The sequence below is a fragment of the Ursus americanus genome, chromosome 1 (assembly GCF_024610735.1).
Source record: "Ursus americanus isolate L20-20 chromosome 1, mUrsAme1.1.p, whole genome shotgun sequence".
NCBI classification, from domain to species: Eukaryota; Metazoa; Chordata; class Mammalia; order Carnivora; family Ursidae; genus Ursus; species Ursus americanus.
This window is the reverse complement of record NC_142127.1, coordinates 79,502,502-79,518,351: the sequence shown is the minus strand read 5'-3', so window position 1 is coordinate 79,518,351 and position 15,850 is coordinate 79,502,502. Positions and strand designations below refer to the sequence as shown.

General features: G+C 41.8%; 1 protein-coding gene across 1 annotated transcript in view; it reads left to right on the top strand.

The window, feature by feature from the left end:
* Positions 1–1,597: 1,597 nt before the first annotated feature.
* The window catches only part of DYTN (dystrotelin), a 51,221-nt gene continuing 36,968 nt past the window's right edge, over positions 1,598–15,850 (top strand). The window contains exons 1-5 of the mRNA XM_045806144.2: positions 1,598–1,616; positions 5,892–5,966; positions 8,780–8,981; positions 11,138–11,223; positions 11,743–11,843. Coding sequence (XP_045662100.2) covers positions 1,598–1,616; positions 5,892–5,966; positions 8,780–8,981; positions 11,138–11,223; positions 11,743–11,843 — 483 coding nt within the window. The remainder of the gene's footprint in view (positions 1,617–5,891; positions 5,967–8,779; positions 8,982–11,137; positions 11,224–11,742; positions 11,844–15,850) is intronic.

Sequence of the window (15,850 nt, the reverse complement as noted above, 5' to 3'; positions counted from 1 at the left end):
TTGCCTTGCTATAACTTTTCAAAACAAATCTTACTTGAATATATTTGGAAACTTCCTAGTTTGGGGCAAGTCTGGGATTACCCCTATTGCTAGCATATTTTCAAGTAACTAATGTTGTCGGTTTTTGTTTGTAAAACTGTTTGCCATTAATTAATTCCTTCATTAGAAGAGGAGGAAAGTATTATTGAAATTTAATTATCATGTAACTTTTAAAAACAGTTCTCAACTGCTTATGTTAAAAATTATTTTTCTTAGAGTTGTGGTCCATATATACAATGGAATATTACTCAGCAATCAGAAAGAATGAGTTCTCAACATTTGCTACAACATGGACGGCACTGGAGGAGATAATGCTTAGTGAAATAAGTCAAGCAGAGAAAGACAACTATCATATGATTTCTCTCATCTATGGAACATAAGAACTAGAATGATCAGTAGGGGAAGAAAGGGATAAAGAAAGGGGGGGTAATCAGAAGGGGGAATGAAACATGAGAGACTATGGACTATGAGAAACAAACTGAGGGCTACAGAGGGGAGGTGGGTGGGGGAATGGGATAGACCGGTGATGGGTAGTAAGGAGGGCACATATTGCATGGTGCACTGGGTGTTATACATAACTAATGAATCATCGAACCTTACATCGAAAACCGGGGATGTACTGTATGGTGACTAACATAATATAATAAAAAATCATTATAAAAAAATAAATAAATAAAATAAAAAAAAATTATTTTTCTTAGAACCATATAAGATTTCTTACAGCATAACCCATTAACCCATTCTTTTTGTTGTCAGTAAATACATATATGTGTGTGATTTGAACAATAGTTGCAACATGAAGCAACAGGTGACTAATGGACTACTTTTTTAAAAAAATAGTTTTTATTTATTTATTTGAGAGATGGAGAGAGCATGAGCAGGGGGAGAGGCAGTGACAGAGGGAGAGGGAGAAGCAGACTCCCCGCTGAGCAGGGAGCCCTACACGGAACTTGATCCCAGGACCCTAAGATCATAACCTAAGCCAAAGTCAGACGCTTAACCAACTGAGCCACCCAAGTGCTCCTGACTACTCTACTTAAAATAATATGTTGATTGAATTCTATGTATACACACACATATATACATATATATGTGATAAGTGCTTAGTATTTGTCAGAAATTTGAGATGTAGATTATTTAACATAGTACTGTTAGAAATTTAAGGATTGAGAGCTTCAAATTGTGTCCTTAAAAATTCAAGTAAGTTTACATTTTCTTGAAGTGAGATTAAAATTACAATGCCTCAAAAGTTCCAAGTATTCACATACTAGTTTCAGGAGCTGTTGCTAGTTGCGGAGATACAGCCCCAAATCCCCACAAGGGTGGCCAGTGTGAGAAGTGTCTAGCCCCACATTCCTTCTTTTTATCCTCCCAAGAGATTACACAGGCTCCTTGAACACTTTTCATTCATTGTTCTGCAGGTGAAATGACTTTGCCCAGTGGTCTTTTTGTTCTCCCATCCTTCCCCTTCTACTGCAAAACCTTCTACTAAAAATATTGGTTTGTTTCCAGTTCCAGGGACCCTCTTAGCCATCTGCCATTCTAAGAAATTCCTGAAATGGACCCAGGTAAACAAGGTGGGTATTATTCTCAAGTTTCTGAGCACAGTTTGTAAACAAAAAAACGAAGCACAGATGTTGTGTTTTCAGACTTCTGAGTTGCAGAAGAGTTGACATTTGGCATCTGGCAGAAAAAGAAACTAGTGGGTGATTAAAAAGATTTTCTTTTTTTTTCTGAACAGAAATTCGTAATGTATGGAAGAGTATTTGGTCTGTTGTTCCCAAAGCGCCAACAGTAATTTAACAAAAGACTTGTTCTCGATATAATTACACTTTAAATTGCTATTCAAATATACAAAAAGTGGCTTATCTTATTTTTGTATATTTTCATGGTTTACTATTAAAATGACTTCACTGTAGATATTTTAATGTCAGGGGTACGTTCACAATACTACGTGGGTCTCACAGCTGTCACTGTATAAATATTTGATAAATGGGTATGAAGACACTAATTCCCCTTTCTACCAATATCTCTGAATGCCGTGGAAAGCCCAGGAGTGGCTTGTGACTTTTTTTTTTTAAGATTTTATTTATTCATTTGAGAGAGACAGTGAGCAAGAGAGAACATGAACTGGGGGAGGGAGAAGGAGAAGCAGATTCCCCTGCTGAGCAGGGAGCCCAATGTGGGGGGCTCGATCCCAGGACTCCGGGATCACGGCCTGAGCAGAAGGGCAGTGCTGAAGCCACTGAGCCCCTCAGGCGCCCCTGGCTTGTGACATCATTATTACTGAATCTAGTTTCAGCCTTACTCTGCTAGCTGAAATCTAATCGTTAATTTCACTTGCTTTGTATAAAATTCTATAATATCTCAAGTTATGTATCTAAAACAGCACTATGAATGATCCAGATCATCTTTGGGTTTCCCTAACTTAAGCCCTCATTGTACTAAGTGTCATACAAAGCCGTAGATAATCCATTCAAAGCCCAAATTTCCCTAAAGGGAGGTTTCCCAAGTTGAGTGTGCCTCAGAATCAGCCACAGGGTCTGTTAAAATGCCAAGTTCCGCCTCCAGAGTTTGTGACTCACTAGGTCCAGTCTGGGGTCTGAGAACATGCATTTCTTTCTTTTCTTTTCTTTTCTTTTTTTTTTTTTTTTTGGCTTAAAGATTTCATTTATTTATTTAAGTGAGAGAGACAGAGACAGAGAATTAGCAGGGGAGCAGTGGGGGGAGACAGAGAAGCAGACTCCCGCTGAGCAGGGAGCCTGAGGCAGGACTTGACCCCCGGGCCCTGGGATCCTGACCTGAGCTGAAGGCAGACGTTGAACCGACTGAGCCACCCGGGGGCCCGAGAACATGCATTTCTAACAAGTTCCCAGGTCATGCTGATGCTGGAGCCACACTTAGAGGACCACCGGCCAAAAATATCTATTTCTGGATCATTCCCCTGGAGATGACGGACAGTTATTATATTCTCAGAATCTGGAGAAAGTGACAAAAACAAGAACAGTTTAAAGCAAAACATGTTTCCCGGTCAAATTGCTTTCATGAACAAGACCGTATATAGCTTGTATGATTATTTCTTCAAGTATCTAAAACCACTTTCTTCGTAGCTTTGGGCCTCATACATCAAACGACTTCTTCCTTTCTTGAGTTTTCTCCCACCAGCAGGAAAGGAAAAAAAAAAAGGCAGCCTTCAGGAAGCAGAGCTGGTAGTGAGTCACCTGGAATGCTCATTCATTTTCCACGTTGTGCTCGATCACAGCTTGCCATGTTATGCTGCATAACTTCATCAGATGACACTGCAAAACATAATTTGACAGGAGTGCCACGGGCCAGATGGTAGAGCAGTGACACAGTCGCTCTTCCGCCAACGGCAGCATCTGGGAACCCGCGGAGCCCCGAGTGTGCTGATTCTCTGGATTCACTGGGTGCATCTGAGAGGAACCGGGGCACAAACACTGGCCAGTTTCCAGAAGGAAAGAAAATGTTGGGCATTACAGTTTTGTAAACTATTTTCACACCATTCTGGCTGCTCTCCATTGGTTTTCCTCCTCCAGATAGAGGGCAGAGTGCTTCTGACTTCTCAACATACTCTAATGCTGAAAACTGAAAAGCATTTTCAAAACATAAGGAAATATTAAATAACAAAATATTTAGAGCAAATTGTAGCTTCTTTGATATGGTTGCACCTGCTCAAAAAAAGGGGGGGGAGGATGGGGAGGGTTCTTAAGATTGCTTGTTTAATGACATTTTTAGGCACATTCACCTGAGGTACATGTCTTCCACTCATGATCATATATCAATCGTTGAATTAGTCTGTGCCCCAGGAGAAGCTTTTGGCGTGTTCTAACTCCCCAGGGGTGGCTCTGACCTGGTTTGGCACCATAGCCCCTCAGTGGGTTAGCACAGTGCCTGGCACTCAATACCCATACATGTAACGGCTAGGACTTCTCCGCACAATACTCCAGGACAAGAAACACTATTTTCTAAACCAAAACCAAGTCATTATAGCTTGGTATGAAATTTAATTTGGGAAGGAGCCATTCCTTAAAGACACGATAATAACCTTTAAGGTTCCGACGCTGAACCTCTGATCTGAAGTATTCAGGACTTCTGTCCAGGCTTCAGCCCCTCTCCCCGTTCGGCAAAGAGACAGCCATAGCTAGAGCAACACTGACATCAAGATTGGTTTTCAAGGCAAGGGGAGTCCAGAATGTGTGTACGGGTCAAGGAGGAGGAGCTACGAGAGAGGATGAGGTTGCGGATTCAGAAAGTGGGGGACCCTGGTGGTATTTAGGTAATGAACCCACTCCTCTGGCCACCCAACCCCCATCCGACTTTCTTCTGGTGAGCCAGTGCACTGGTTCTGCTTTGGAAGAACAACTTGCCCTTGATCTTAGTCCCTGAAATTCTATTAGTATTGAGTCAAACTCTCCCATTTCCATGAGTGGCTTTAGTTCCTCGATGGGCCTATCATACGAAGGCCTGGGTGCGCTGACTTCAAGGTGACCCCTTAAACACGAAGAAGCTGTTCAATCGTCCAGAGGAGTAAGAAGAGTTTAGACCTTGGAACATACACAGGAATGAATATGGAAAAATTGCCTCTTCGTCCTCTAAATTCTCCCACTTCTGCGAGAATAAGAAAGAAATTAATAGCGCCAAAAATTACCCTGCCCCATCCGTTTGAATCGATGGAATCCACTGAGCAGCCCCTTGTTTTGTGACGCTTCAGGGCCTGCTTAACAGCAGCTAAAGGGCTGCCTGTGTTTCTAGTCGCAAACATGTCTGCAGCACACGTACCTATTTATCTGACGAAGGAAATGAAGATCAAAAAGTAAACTCATTTCCCCAAAAGAAAAAAGAACTAGTTAATGGCTCCAAAGCTTTCTCTTCTCCACCATGCTGTGAAATGGGCGGACAAGCACTCTGGGCCTGGTAAGGGCTCGGAAATGTTAGCCATTGTTGTAGTGATGGTGCTGGGGGTAACTCTCAAAAGAAGGTATATTAACAGTTCTTTTCTGATTATAAAAATAACATATGCTCTTTATAAACACATCGAGGTGATATCAACTAGTAGAATGAAAATAACCATACTAAGAATTCGAGCAACCAGAGATAACCTCTATTAACAATTTGACAAATGCCCCTAGAAATTAAGCTCCACGTGGCAGGGATTTGTATCTGTTTTGTTAACTGCTATATTTCAAGGGCCTGGAATCATGCTGGGGCCATATAGTAAGCGCTCAATGAATATCTGCTGAAGGAATGAACGAATGGAGAGCTTTTACGTCATTTTCATATATGCATAAATACATGTGTGTACATCTGACTAGAATATATTAACAAAAGTGAGTTTATAGTATACACAGAATTTTTTATCCTATTTGTTTCATAAGGCTGTTTTCTTAAAATATTTTATTTCTTTATCTGAGAGAGAGTGAGTGTGCGTGCATGAGTGGGGGTGGGGAGAGGAAGGGGCAGAAGGAAAGGAATAAGCAGGCTCCCCCCTGAGCAGGGAGCCCTGACGCAGGGCCAATCACAAGACCCTGAGATCATGACCTGAGCCGATGGCAGACCCTTAACTGACTGAGCCACCCAGGTGCCCCAAGGCTGTTTCATTTTTACATAAAAAGTTTAGTAGACTCAGAGGATGTCTTGTAGGGTCACTTGCAGCCTGGGACACTGTAATCCACTATTTTTTGTTCCCAGATAGGAAAGAGAGCTCTAGACTTTGATTTGCTCACCTGCAAAATAACTACAGGGCTACATGATCTCTAGGATTCCCTTCTCAGTTGTGGGATTTATCTAACGAGATGTTCCTTTATCCATGATATTTCATGTTTTCTTTCCAGATGCCCTTAACAGCATTGAGAATTCCATTTACAGAACAGCCTTCAAATTACGATCAGTGCAAACTCTGTGCCAACGTAAGTACAGACTCTCTTTAAGAACTTGAAACAATCTGATCTGAACAATTTCTCTGTGTAAAATTCACAGAGAAAACAAGAACTCCCCCATGCGAGTAACCACTGCTCCAGAAGGCTGATCTATGCACTTACCCCATTAGTCACAGAGAAGAGGGAGCGGGGGCGGGGGGCGGGGGTACACCTGGACGTGTCACTCATGTAGCTTCGCAGCCCGACAAAAGAAAATCATTTTTGGACGAGGGTTTAAAATTTTTTGTAATTTTTCCTACTTGCTTCCTGGACATTTTTTGTTTGTTTCCTTTTCAGAATACCAATACTGACACAAAATAAAATTGTAAAATAAGCTAGTTTAGAATCTACACTTGTAGATTTAAGCATGAAAATAAAAATTCCTTCTACCACGTAAGATTTGCATTTTGAAATCGTACCCCTCTTTCTGAACATACAAAACTATGTTCAGATGAATCATCCTTGGGTTACAAATCTTAAAACTATCCCAAGAATTCTCTGAGAACTGCTTTTTTTGCATTAAATTTATATCTGGTTGAAAGCTCTGATTTTCTTTTCCTTCACTGTTATCGTGGGCAAAATAAGGCAAAATATGGTAAAAATGTTTATTTAGTAAAAATTCTCCAAAATGAAATAAAGTGGGTTCTATGTATGAAAAACAACAGGGATTCAACCTAGCTAAAGTTATTGATTTCTAGTAAGTTCTGTATTGCATTAAAAAAAGCATTTCACGTGATTTATGACATTTATCAGATGAGACCTTAAAGAAGTTGTGTTATACATACATTTCTCCTAAAGTTTGGAATTCTTTTCATAGTTTGCCTTATGCCTAATAAGTTATTTAGACCAGTGGCTTTCAAACTGTGCTTCACAAAGTGCCTAGGGGTAGGAGTAGGGCAGGAAAGGAAGTAGAGGCAAGCGAGGAAGACCCAAAAGACCAATGCACCCAGTTTTCTCTATTTTCCCTACTGCATTCTGTAAAAGGGTCCTTGGAAGAAGAAGATTTTTGACAGACTCACTTATAACTATTATTTATTATTCGAGGGATCAACAAAAGGCAGACTATGCTCACCAAAAATTTACCCTCGATTTTGCTATTTTCCTGGGTATCTTTCCCATTAAAGAAAGTTAGTGGCAAACGTTGGCCCAAGCCTCCCCTCATTAATGCCTGGGTGTGGACCAACCGCAGAATTTGAGGATATACTTTCTGAACGTTTTATGACCCCTGGCCTTAGACCCTGAATAATACTCATGGGGAATATTAACAATACTCAAAACCAGTAGTTCAAAGTTCTACCTAGAAAAGATATCTAGGGGCGCCTGGGTGGCTCAATCGTTAAGCGTCTGCCTTCAGCTCAGGGTGTGATCCCGGAGTCCTGGGATCGAGCCCCACATTGGGCTCCTCCGCTATGAGCCTGCTTCTTCCTCTCCCACTCCCCCTGCTTGTGTTCCCTCTCTCGCTGGCGGTCTCTATCTCTGTCGAATAAATAAATAAAAATCTTAAAAAAAAAAAAAAAAGAAAGAAAGAAAAGATATCCAAATACTAATCTGAAAACAAGAAAAGTCCCAAAGCCCGAGATAAGCACAGCGTGAGCTCCAGGCGGCAGGATCTCAGGGCACCGCATAAATCTTGCGGAGCGACGCACGCGCACCACCATTATCTGTTTCGCTGTAACACAGACTCGCAGCTCGCGTGTCCAGCACGCCGGCGGAGAGGATGAGTTCTGCGATTGAATAACGATAAAGCAGTTTGCACCTTCCACCACCTGCAGCCAGGTTTTTATTAAAGTCACATCCCAAAATCTACTCCTCACTTCTGTAGACTCTCCCGTTGAAAGCAGGATTGAGAACAAATAAAAAATTTTATTATACTTGCTAGATTTCTTATCTGTGAGGCTGATTTACGAAGGAGAGAAAAGCGCAGGGTTTTATCATTCCACAGACAAGCATTTTCAATGCCAGCCGCTCTGGGCGCCCCTCACATCCTCATCTCTCAGATGGTACAAGTGGGTGTTTATTAATTTTGTCTGTTATCCTCTGTCTGCAAGAAACCATAGGGTCAGCTCTATTTCATTCTTCCTTGTATTCATTGCCTTGTAAAATTTTTAAGAGGTGGTAAAAAAAATAACATAAGAAATAAACCATTGTTTTTTTGTAAGCAACTTTGGCTTTATTAAGAGCCGTCCCTAGATAACAATACCGATGGAACCAAGATCAACAAAAAGAAATATCATTGAGGCAAGGGCGGGACCTGAAGAGTCTGATAGTTCAGCAGCTGCTCTTTTATGAAGATCACTGGGGTTTTTCTTTAACTTAGGCTATTGCATCTTAGCACAATATTCCTTCTGAAGCAAGGCTGTAGACAGGGAAAACTATATTTGAACACGAAAGGTAAATTTGCTCAATTCACTTAATAAAGAGTCTAAAAAATGTTTTCACCACTTCTCAGCACAGTGCCCTAACTTCTTGGAAGGCTGTTTTTCAACTTTCTCATTTTCTTCCCCTTTCAACTTCATTCTACAAAGCAACATCCTGGAGGTTACACTGGGAATAATGTTATAACCTGGCTTTACCAACAGTCCGCTTTTCCAAAATCAAATCTGCTCTCCGACTAGTAAGGCCTGAACTCTACACAAGAGATATGCATCCAAATAGTGGTCATATTCGAATTCCCTTTCAAGAAAATAGCTGCCATTAAAAAAGTCTTATTTAAACACTAGATGACATTTGCTTTATTTGAAGCCTTTATTTGAAGCCTTTGTTCCCATTGGAAAATAAGACAATTTCTTGTTTGCTTTCCACAGTGGACTTGATGGACAGCTCTCTGATTCAGCTCGTCCTCCTACATCACAGCTCCTGCGAAGCCAGAGAGAGCCCCCTCCCTGTGCAGCAGCTCTCCCGGGCTCTCCAGGAGCTGTTTCAGAGAGTCGGGGAGGAAAAACCAGGACAGGTGCATCCCAGAACTTCAGAACTCACTCTGAGCCTTCTCACAACAATGTATGACAGGTGAGGCTGTGAAGGTCATGCTGTGGCCTCAAGGACAGTGTTTAGTCACCACCGGTCATTGGCCACGTGGTGTCGTCTAAGGTTTGCTTGATGTTTGTTCCATAAGAAGGCTTCTTTGTTTTCCACAAATGTCTTATTCATCCAGGAGGGGGACGAAGAAGTATATGTTTATCAGCTTCACTAACATAAATGACCCGTGAATAGCCAAAAAGGGAAAAACAAATCCACATTACTTCTGTCTCACGCAGACTCATTTCCACTCTGGACACATGCACTCCTTTTGCTAGAGTGGTTATCGAGCTATACATACAAAAAACTACACTTTTCTCTTGGGTCCCTGGTAGCTTATTTCTTTGCTCATTTCTTATAACCAGTTATCAGTTTTTGTTTTGTTTCTCAGGTGCGGTAAGGTTGATTAACCTAGGCTCGGGTAGCTAAGCTCTTGTCTTAGTCTGTTTGGGTTGCTACAACAAAAATACGGTAGACCGGGTCACTCAAACAACAAACATTTATTTCTCACGGTTCCCGAGGCCGGGAAGTCCAAGGTTAAAATGCCGGCCATTTCAGTGTTTGGTGAGGACCAGCTTCCTGATTCACAGAGAACTATCTTCTTGCTGTGTCCTCGTGTGGTGGAAGGGGTGAGGGAGTCCTCTGAGTTGTCTTTTATAAGAAGAGCACTAATCCAGTTCATGAGGGTTCCACTCTCATGGCGTAATCATCCCCCGAAGTCCCACCTCCAAATTTCATCACATTGGAGGTGAGAAGTTTGACATATGAATTTCGGAGGGATCCACACATTCAGTCCACTGCACCTGTAAGCCAATTTAGACCATGTCAAACGCTTGATCATGCATGCCACGGAGTAAATGATGTGTGTGTGTGTGTGTGTGTGTCCGTGACTGTGTGTGCCCCTGGCTCTCGGGTCTACCATTCTTCTGTCCCACTTCATTCTGTTTACCTTATGTGGCCTTGACCCAGTAAGCTTCATCTTTTAGGGTGGACTTTTAAAAAATCATAGTAAATATAAAACATTTGGAAAGTGTAGAAAAGAGTAAAGAAGAAGAAATGCCACCCCCAATCCTGCCTCTCAGAGGCAAGCACAGTTTAGCCATCTGGCAAATTCTTACAGCGTTTCCTTTTCTAGTTTATTATTTTTTTGTCACACAAATAATATATAAACATATATTCAAGTTATTTTTTCATTATTTCACACTCCTTAAGCATTAAGCTTTTTTTTTTTTAAAAGATTTTATTTATTTGTCAGAGAGAGAGAGAGAGCACAAGCAGGGGGAGAGGCAGGCAGAGGGAGAGGCAGGTTCCCTGCTGAGCAAGAAGCTTGATGTGGGGAGCTTGATCCCAGGACCCCAGGATCGTGACCTGAGCCGAAGGCAGACACTTAGCTGACTGAGCCACCCAGGTATCTTTAAACCTTAAGCTTTTGAGGGGGCACGCGGGTGGCTCAGTCTGCTAAGCGTCTGACTCTTGATTTCTGCTCAGGTCATGATCTTAGGGTCGTGAGATCAAGCCCCACTTTGGGCCGTGCACTGGGCTTGGAGCCTGCTTAAAATTCTCTCTCTCACTCTCCCTCTGCCCCACCCCCTCAAAAAAAGACTATCATTTCTAATATCAATGCCTGCCTCTAACAATCCTCCTGCCTTTGCGACATTGTTTTGCAGGCTCGAATCTGCCCAGCCAGTGAGCAAAGAATGATTAGGCTCTAAGTGAGGGCCTGTGAGCTGGTGGATCTTTTATACGCATCTTTGTTCCTTTTGCCTTCCTTTTGTGCTTGTATCTTTGTTTGGCGTCTAGGCCTGCTCCGTGAAGACAGGGTGCATCCCTGTTTCCCCAGTGTCCAGCGCAGTGCTTCGCACAGAGGAAGCACCCAATAAATATCTGTTGGGCACATGAATGAATGAATGATGAAATATTTTAATTCAATTTTTAGTCTGTCAAAATCTAGATATAGGAAAAGAGACCATGAAAATGTGAACTTAAAAAATAATAATAAAGAAATAAAATAAAGAAAAGAGAAGAAAAGCATGAACTTGGAAAGAGATGTCAGAAGTCTCTGTTAATAGTTACAGTTTTTATAAAGCACTTCGCCCGGAATCACCCTGCCTTTCCCATTCTTGTCTCTGTGTTTTGTTGCCGTGCAGCACGGGGACGGGTTTGCTCAAGCTTGTACCTGCCGCTGCTGCCCTGATTGCTCTGTCCGGGGACAGCCCTCTCACAAAATACAGAGGTAACACATGTAGGAGTTTGCGTGCATCAGGGGCAGTGACCTCCAAACCGCCAACACACGATCTTCTTCCCTCGTTCCTATTCCCCTGCCACACGGCTTTTCTTCGTTGTACACTCAGCATGATGGGAGTTTTCAAGATGTCGATCTGTGCTTTCTAATTATTCATGACTTGGTCGTCCTTGCTATTTATTTGTGTGGGAATTTTTCAGACACAGAAGAAGTTATTATTCCTTTAAAGCCTGGCACTCTCCTCACAATGCCATTTACCAGCCTCGTGGGCTTCATCACTGATGTGCTGAATTATCAAGAGGTTGAAATGTGAATTGGTTTTCATTAGTTATTAAATTACCTCATTTGGGAAGCCTTCAAACTAGCAAGCAAATAATCAAGAAATAGAACTTTCTCTTCCTTTCCCCTTCATACCTAGAAATAAGCTGTTTAGAATTCAAGGCATGTACTCTTCCAAGACGTATTGCAAGTATTCAGTTTAAAGATTTCTTTTCCCCTTCGTGTGTCTAGCTCTTTTTCAGCTCTATGCAGAACAGAACAGGGGAGGTTATGATTCCAGGGCACGCATGACTCGAAGCGTTTTGAGAAACCTACTAACAGACCTACAGCAGGTAAATGTCTAATACTTGAGGATTCTAAATTTGTTCCAGTTATTTTAGCCACCTTTGTTATAAAAGAATCTGATTTGTACAGTGTCATTGTCCCTTAATACAGTTCTCCACGCCATTCCTCTCTCTATAGCCACTGCTGTTACCTAAGCACAGGTGTGATCCACTACAACCACTTGTAACTCAAGCTTCTCCTCCCTCTGACTCTGCCCCCACACTGCAGTCAGCGACTTGTCCGAAATGCAAATGTCACCCTTACGCTTAAAATTCTTCATCGGCCATATACGTCTCTAGAACAAAGCCTAAATTCCTTAGCATCATATGAAAAGCTTTCATGATTTGACCCAATCCTTCTCTTTCCAAAAAGAGGTAAAATCATGATTGTTATAGGAATATAAAATGAACACAAGTCCAAAAATGTATTTAATTTATGAATTAAAAGAGGGTAGCGGTAAGGTGTTACAACTAGTTGAAAGAAATAACCAAAGAGTGGGCAAACTGGTAGATGAAGAATATAAAATGAACTTGCAGGTGGTTGCAAGCCTGGCTTTTGGGGGAAGTTGGGGCTGGGCCCCAACCGGGCTGAATTTATTTGCATGTCTATAGATGAGAATTATTTGCATTTCAATCCCTTTTCTGCAAGTTAACTTTAATTCTCTTGCAGGTTGTAAAACAGCTAGCCAAAGGCAATGATGCATATCTCTATACATTCAGGTATCACCATTGAAATGATCGCCAGTGGTTTCTTTCGCTTATTCCATAGTGTTTAATTTTTCCTTGCATTTTTTATGCCGATTTCACTCCTACATATCAAAATCAAAATTACTCTGCCCAACATGCGCCAAGTTCCCCACACCTGATTTGCGCAGCTCCATCTATCGGCAGCTCCACTGCCTATCGCTTGGCAAATACTGTTCATCTTTCAGGTCATTCAGATTATTAGTCACCTCCTCGCTAAAAGCTCTTTAACTCCCTGTGCATAACTTTGTTATAGCACTTGTCGAATTTTGTTGCCATTATTACCAGGTATATGCCTTCTACACTAGACTGCTTCTCAAGGGGAAGGATTGTATTGCATTCTTGTTTATGTCTCCAATGGCTTAAAAAGTGCCTGGTAGTAAGGCCTTCGACCAAAGATTAATGAAAGCATAAATGAAATACAGTGCTGAAGACTCAAAGAGTTCGGAGTTCCATCATTTCCTGTGCTTTAAGAATGTACAGATTTAATATTGTTTTTATCCTTACTAGGCAAGGGAATTTAGCCCCCTTAAAGTAAATACGTTTCCTAAATGTTAGAATGATGTTAAATGATACATCTGAGCAAAAACTTCTACAAACAGATGAAGCAGGCTCCAGATTGCCTTGTGTGGAAGTGGTTGCTGTCCCAGTGTACCTTTTACCCCTGCTTCAAGGATGCCTCTGCTGTCCAGCTCCTGCAAAATCCCCACACTAGGTTTTCTGCACTGTGAAGCTCTAATAACTTTCTGTCATTTTTCTCTTGGGTCTAGGCTGTAAAAGAGGAAAAGAATAATCTTCATAAGGTTCTCTGGCTGGGGCCCTGTCAATTAGGCTGACAAAAGACAGATTAACAAGAGGAGAACAAACAGAAGTTTATTAACATGTATATGGCACTACACAGGGGAGTGCCCAGTGATGAGTAACTCAAAGGGCTGACTAGAACTCAGGCTTATATACAATCTTAAGCTAAACAAAGGGAAAGGGGTTCTGGGCTTCCTGGTAGGGAAGGAAAGTGATGAGAAAGTGACCAGGAAAAGTATGGTGAACGAGGCTTGTTTAGTAAAGTTTGTTGTGAGGATTTAAGTTGGTACCTTCTCCATTGATAAGAGTTGTTAAGAGTCCTCTTCTTACATACAAATGGCTAACAGACACATGAAAAAATGTTCAAAATCATTAGCCATCAAGGAAATTCAAATCAAAACCACACTGAGATACCACCTTACGCCAGTTAGAATGGCAAAAATAGACAAGGCAAGAAACAGCAATTGTTGGAGAGGATGTGGAGAAAGGGGATCCCTCCTACATTGTTGGTGGGAATGCAAGTTGGTACAGCCACTCTGGAAAACAGTGTGGAGGTCCCTTAAAAAGTTAAAAATTGAGCTACCCTATGATCCAGCCATTGCACTACTGGGTATTTACCCCAAAGATACAGACGTAGTGAAGAGAAGGGCCATATGCACCCCAATGTTTATAGCAGCAATGTCCACAATAGCTAAATTGTGGAAGGAGCCGAGATGCCCTTCAACAGATGACTGGATTAAGAAGTTGTGGTCCATATATACAATGGAATATTACTCAGCTATCAGAAAGAACGAGTTCTCAACATTTGCTACAACATGGACAGCACTGGAGGAGATAATGCTAAGTGAAATAAGTCAAGCAGAGAAAGACAACTATCATATGATTTCTCTCATCTATGGAACATAAGAACTAGGATGATCGGTAGGGGAAGAAAGGGATAAAGAAAGGGGGGGTAATCAGAAGGGGGAATGAAACATGAGAGACTATGGACTATGAGAAACAAACTGAGGACTTCAGAGGGGAGGGGGGTGGGGGAATGGGATAGACCGGTGATGGGTGGTAAGGAGGGCACGTATTGCATGGTGCACTGGGTGTTATACACAACTAATGAATCATCGAGCCTTGCATCGGAAACCAGGGATGTACTGTATGGTGACTAACATAATATAATAAAAAATCATTAAAAAAAAAAAAAAAAAAAGAGTCCTCTTCTTCCTGGTAGGGAGAGGGAGACAACTTTGGCAAATGAAAATGTCCCTCATAAGTGTACATTTTCTTGACAAAAGGAAAACTTGTGTCCTGCTTTTAGAGCTTTTCCTGCATCTGATGGTTTTCATTGGCCTTTAGCTCAAAATAATCCATATGCCAAAGAGGCACATTTGGGGGTGGCATATTCTGATAGTCTTCAGACCAAGAGTTCTGAACTGGGGATAGTCATGAAGGGGTGGGTAAAGAGGAAGATAATTAGAACCCTAGGACAGGGAGTATGGTTTAGAAAAACCTATCCTGGGGCACCTGGGTGGCTCAGTCTAAGCCTCTGATTCTTGATTTCAGCTCAGGTCATGACCTCAGAGTTGTGAAATCAAGCCCCACGTCAGGCTCTGTGCTCAGCAGAGAGTCTGCTTGAGATTCTCTCTCTCCCTCTGTCCCTTCCTCCTGCAATTGCTCTCTCTCTCTCCAAAATAAATAAATAAGTCTTCAAAGAGAGAGAGAGAGAGAAAGAAAAACCTATCCAAACTTACCTGTGCTTTGATTTGGTCTTAATATCTTATGTTTGTATTGATCATAATAATTAATATTTAATGTATTCTAGAAATTCCCAATAATATTCAATATGTTCATATTTTTTAAATGGAGTGATGATTTTTTTTTAATTTAGGAAGTTAAACATCAGGCACAGTTATTTCAAAGCTGTTCTGGTGGTGGTGGTGGCACATAGATCCCATTGCTGGCTTTCTGCTGACTCTCAGGCATACCCACCAGAGCCGAGGTACTACCCAGCAAACCTCACATCTCAGGGCTCAAGCTGGTGGAGAGGTGGAGAGAGTGGAAAAGCCTGTCTATCCATTTATGCTCAGACTTAAAAGACTGGAGGGCTTAGGTGAATATCATGAAAGTAGGTGTTCTGAGGGGCATTTTCCTTCTCCTGTAGAAATCCTTATGCTCACTTTCTAACTACTGTAGCCACCGACTAGCACCGCATTCAACAAGCCCTAAAACTGTGCCCTTGTTCTGGGCTTCCCTGAGGTCAATGAGCTGCTGAAATGGCGGCTCTGGCAGGTGCTCTGTCTCCCGCCCGCGCATTAGTGCACTCCTGAGAAAACTCTTAGGAAGGTGGGAATTTGCATAGCAAATTATCCTCCCATTGACTTCCATTAAGACCTCAGAGATAGATTCCCATAGAAAATTCCAGGCCCCACCGTGTGATTCAAACCACTCCCCCAAGAATCCTAATTATCCTTCCAAGTGGC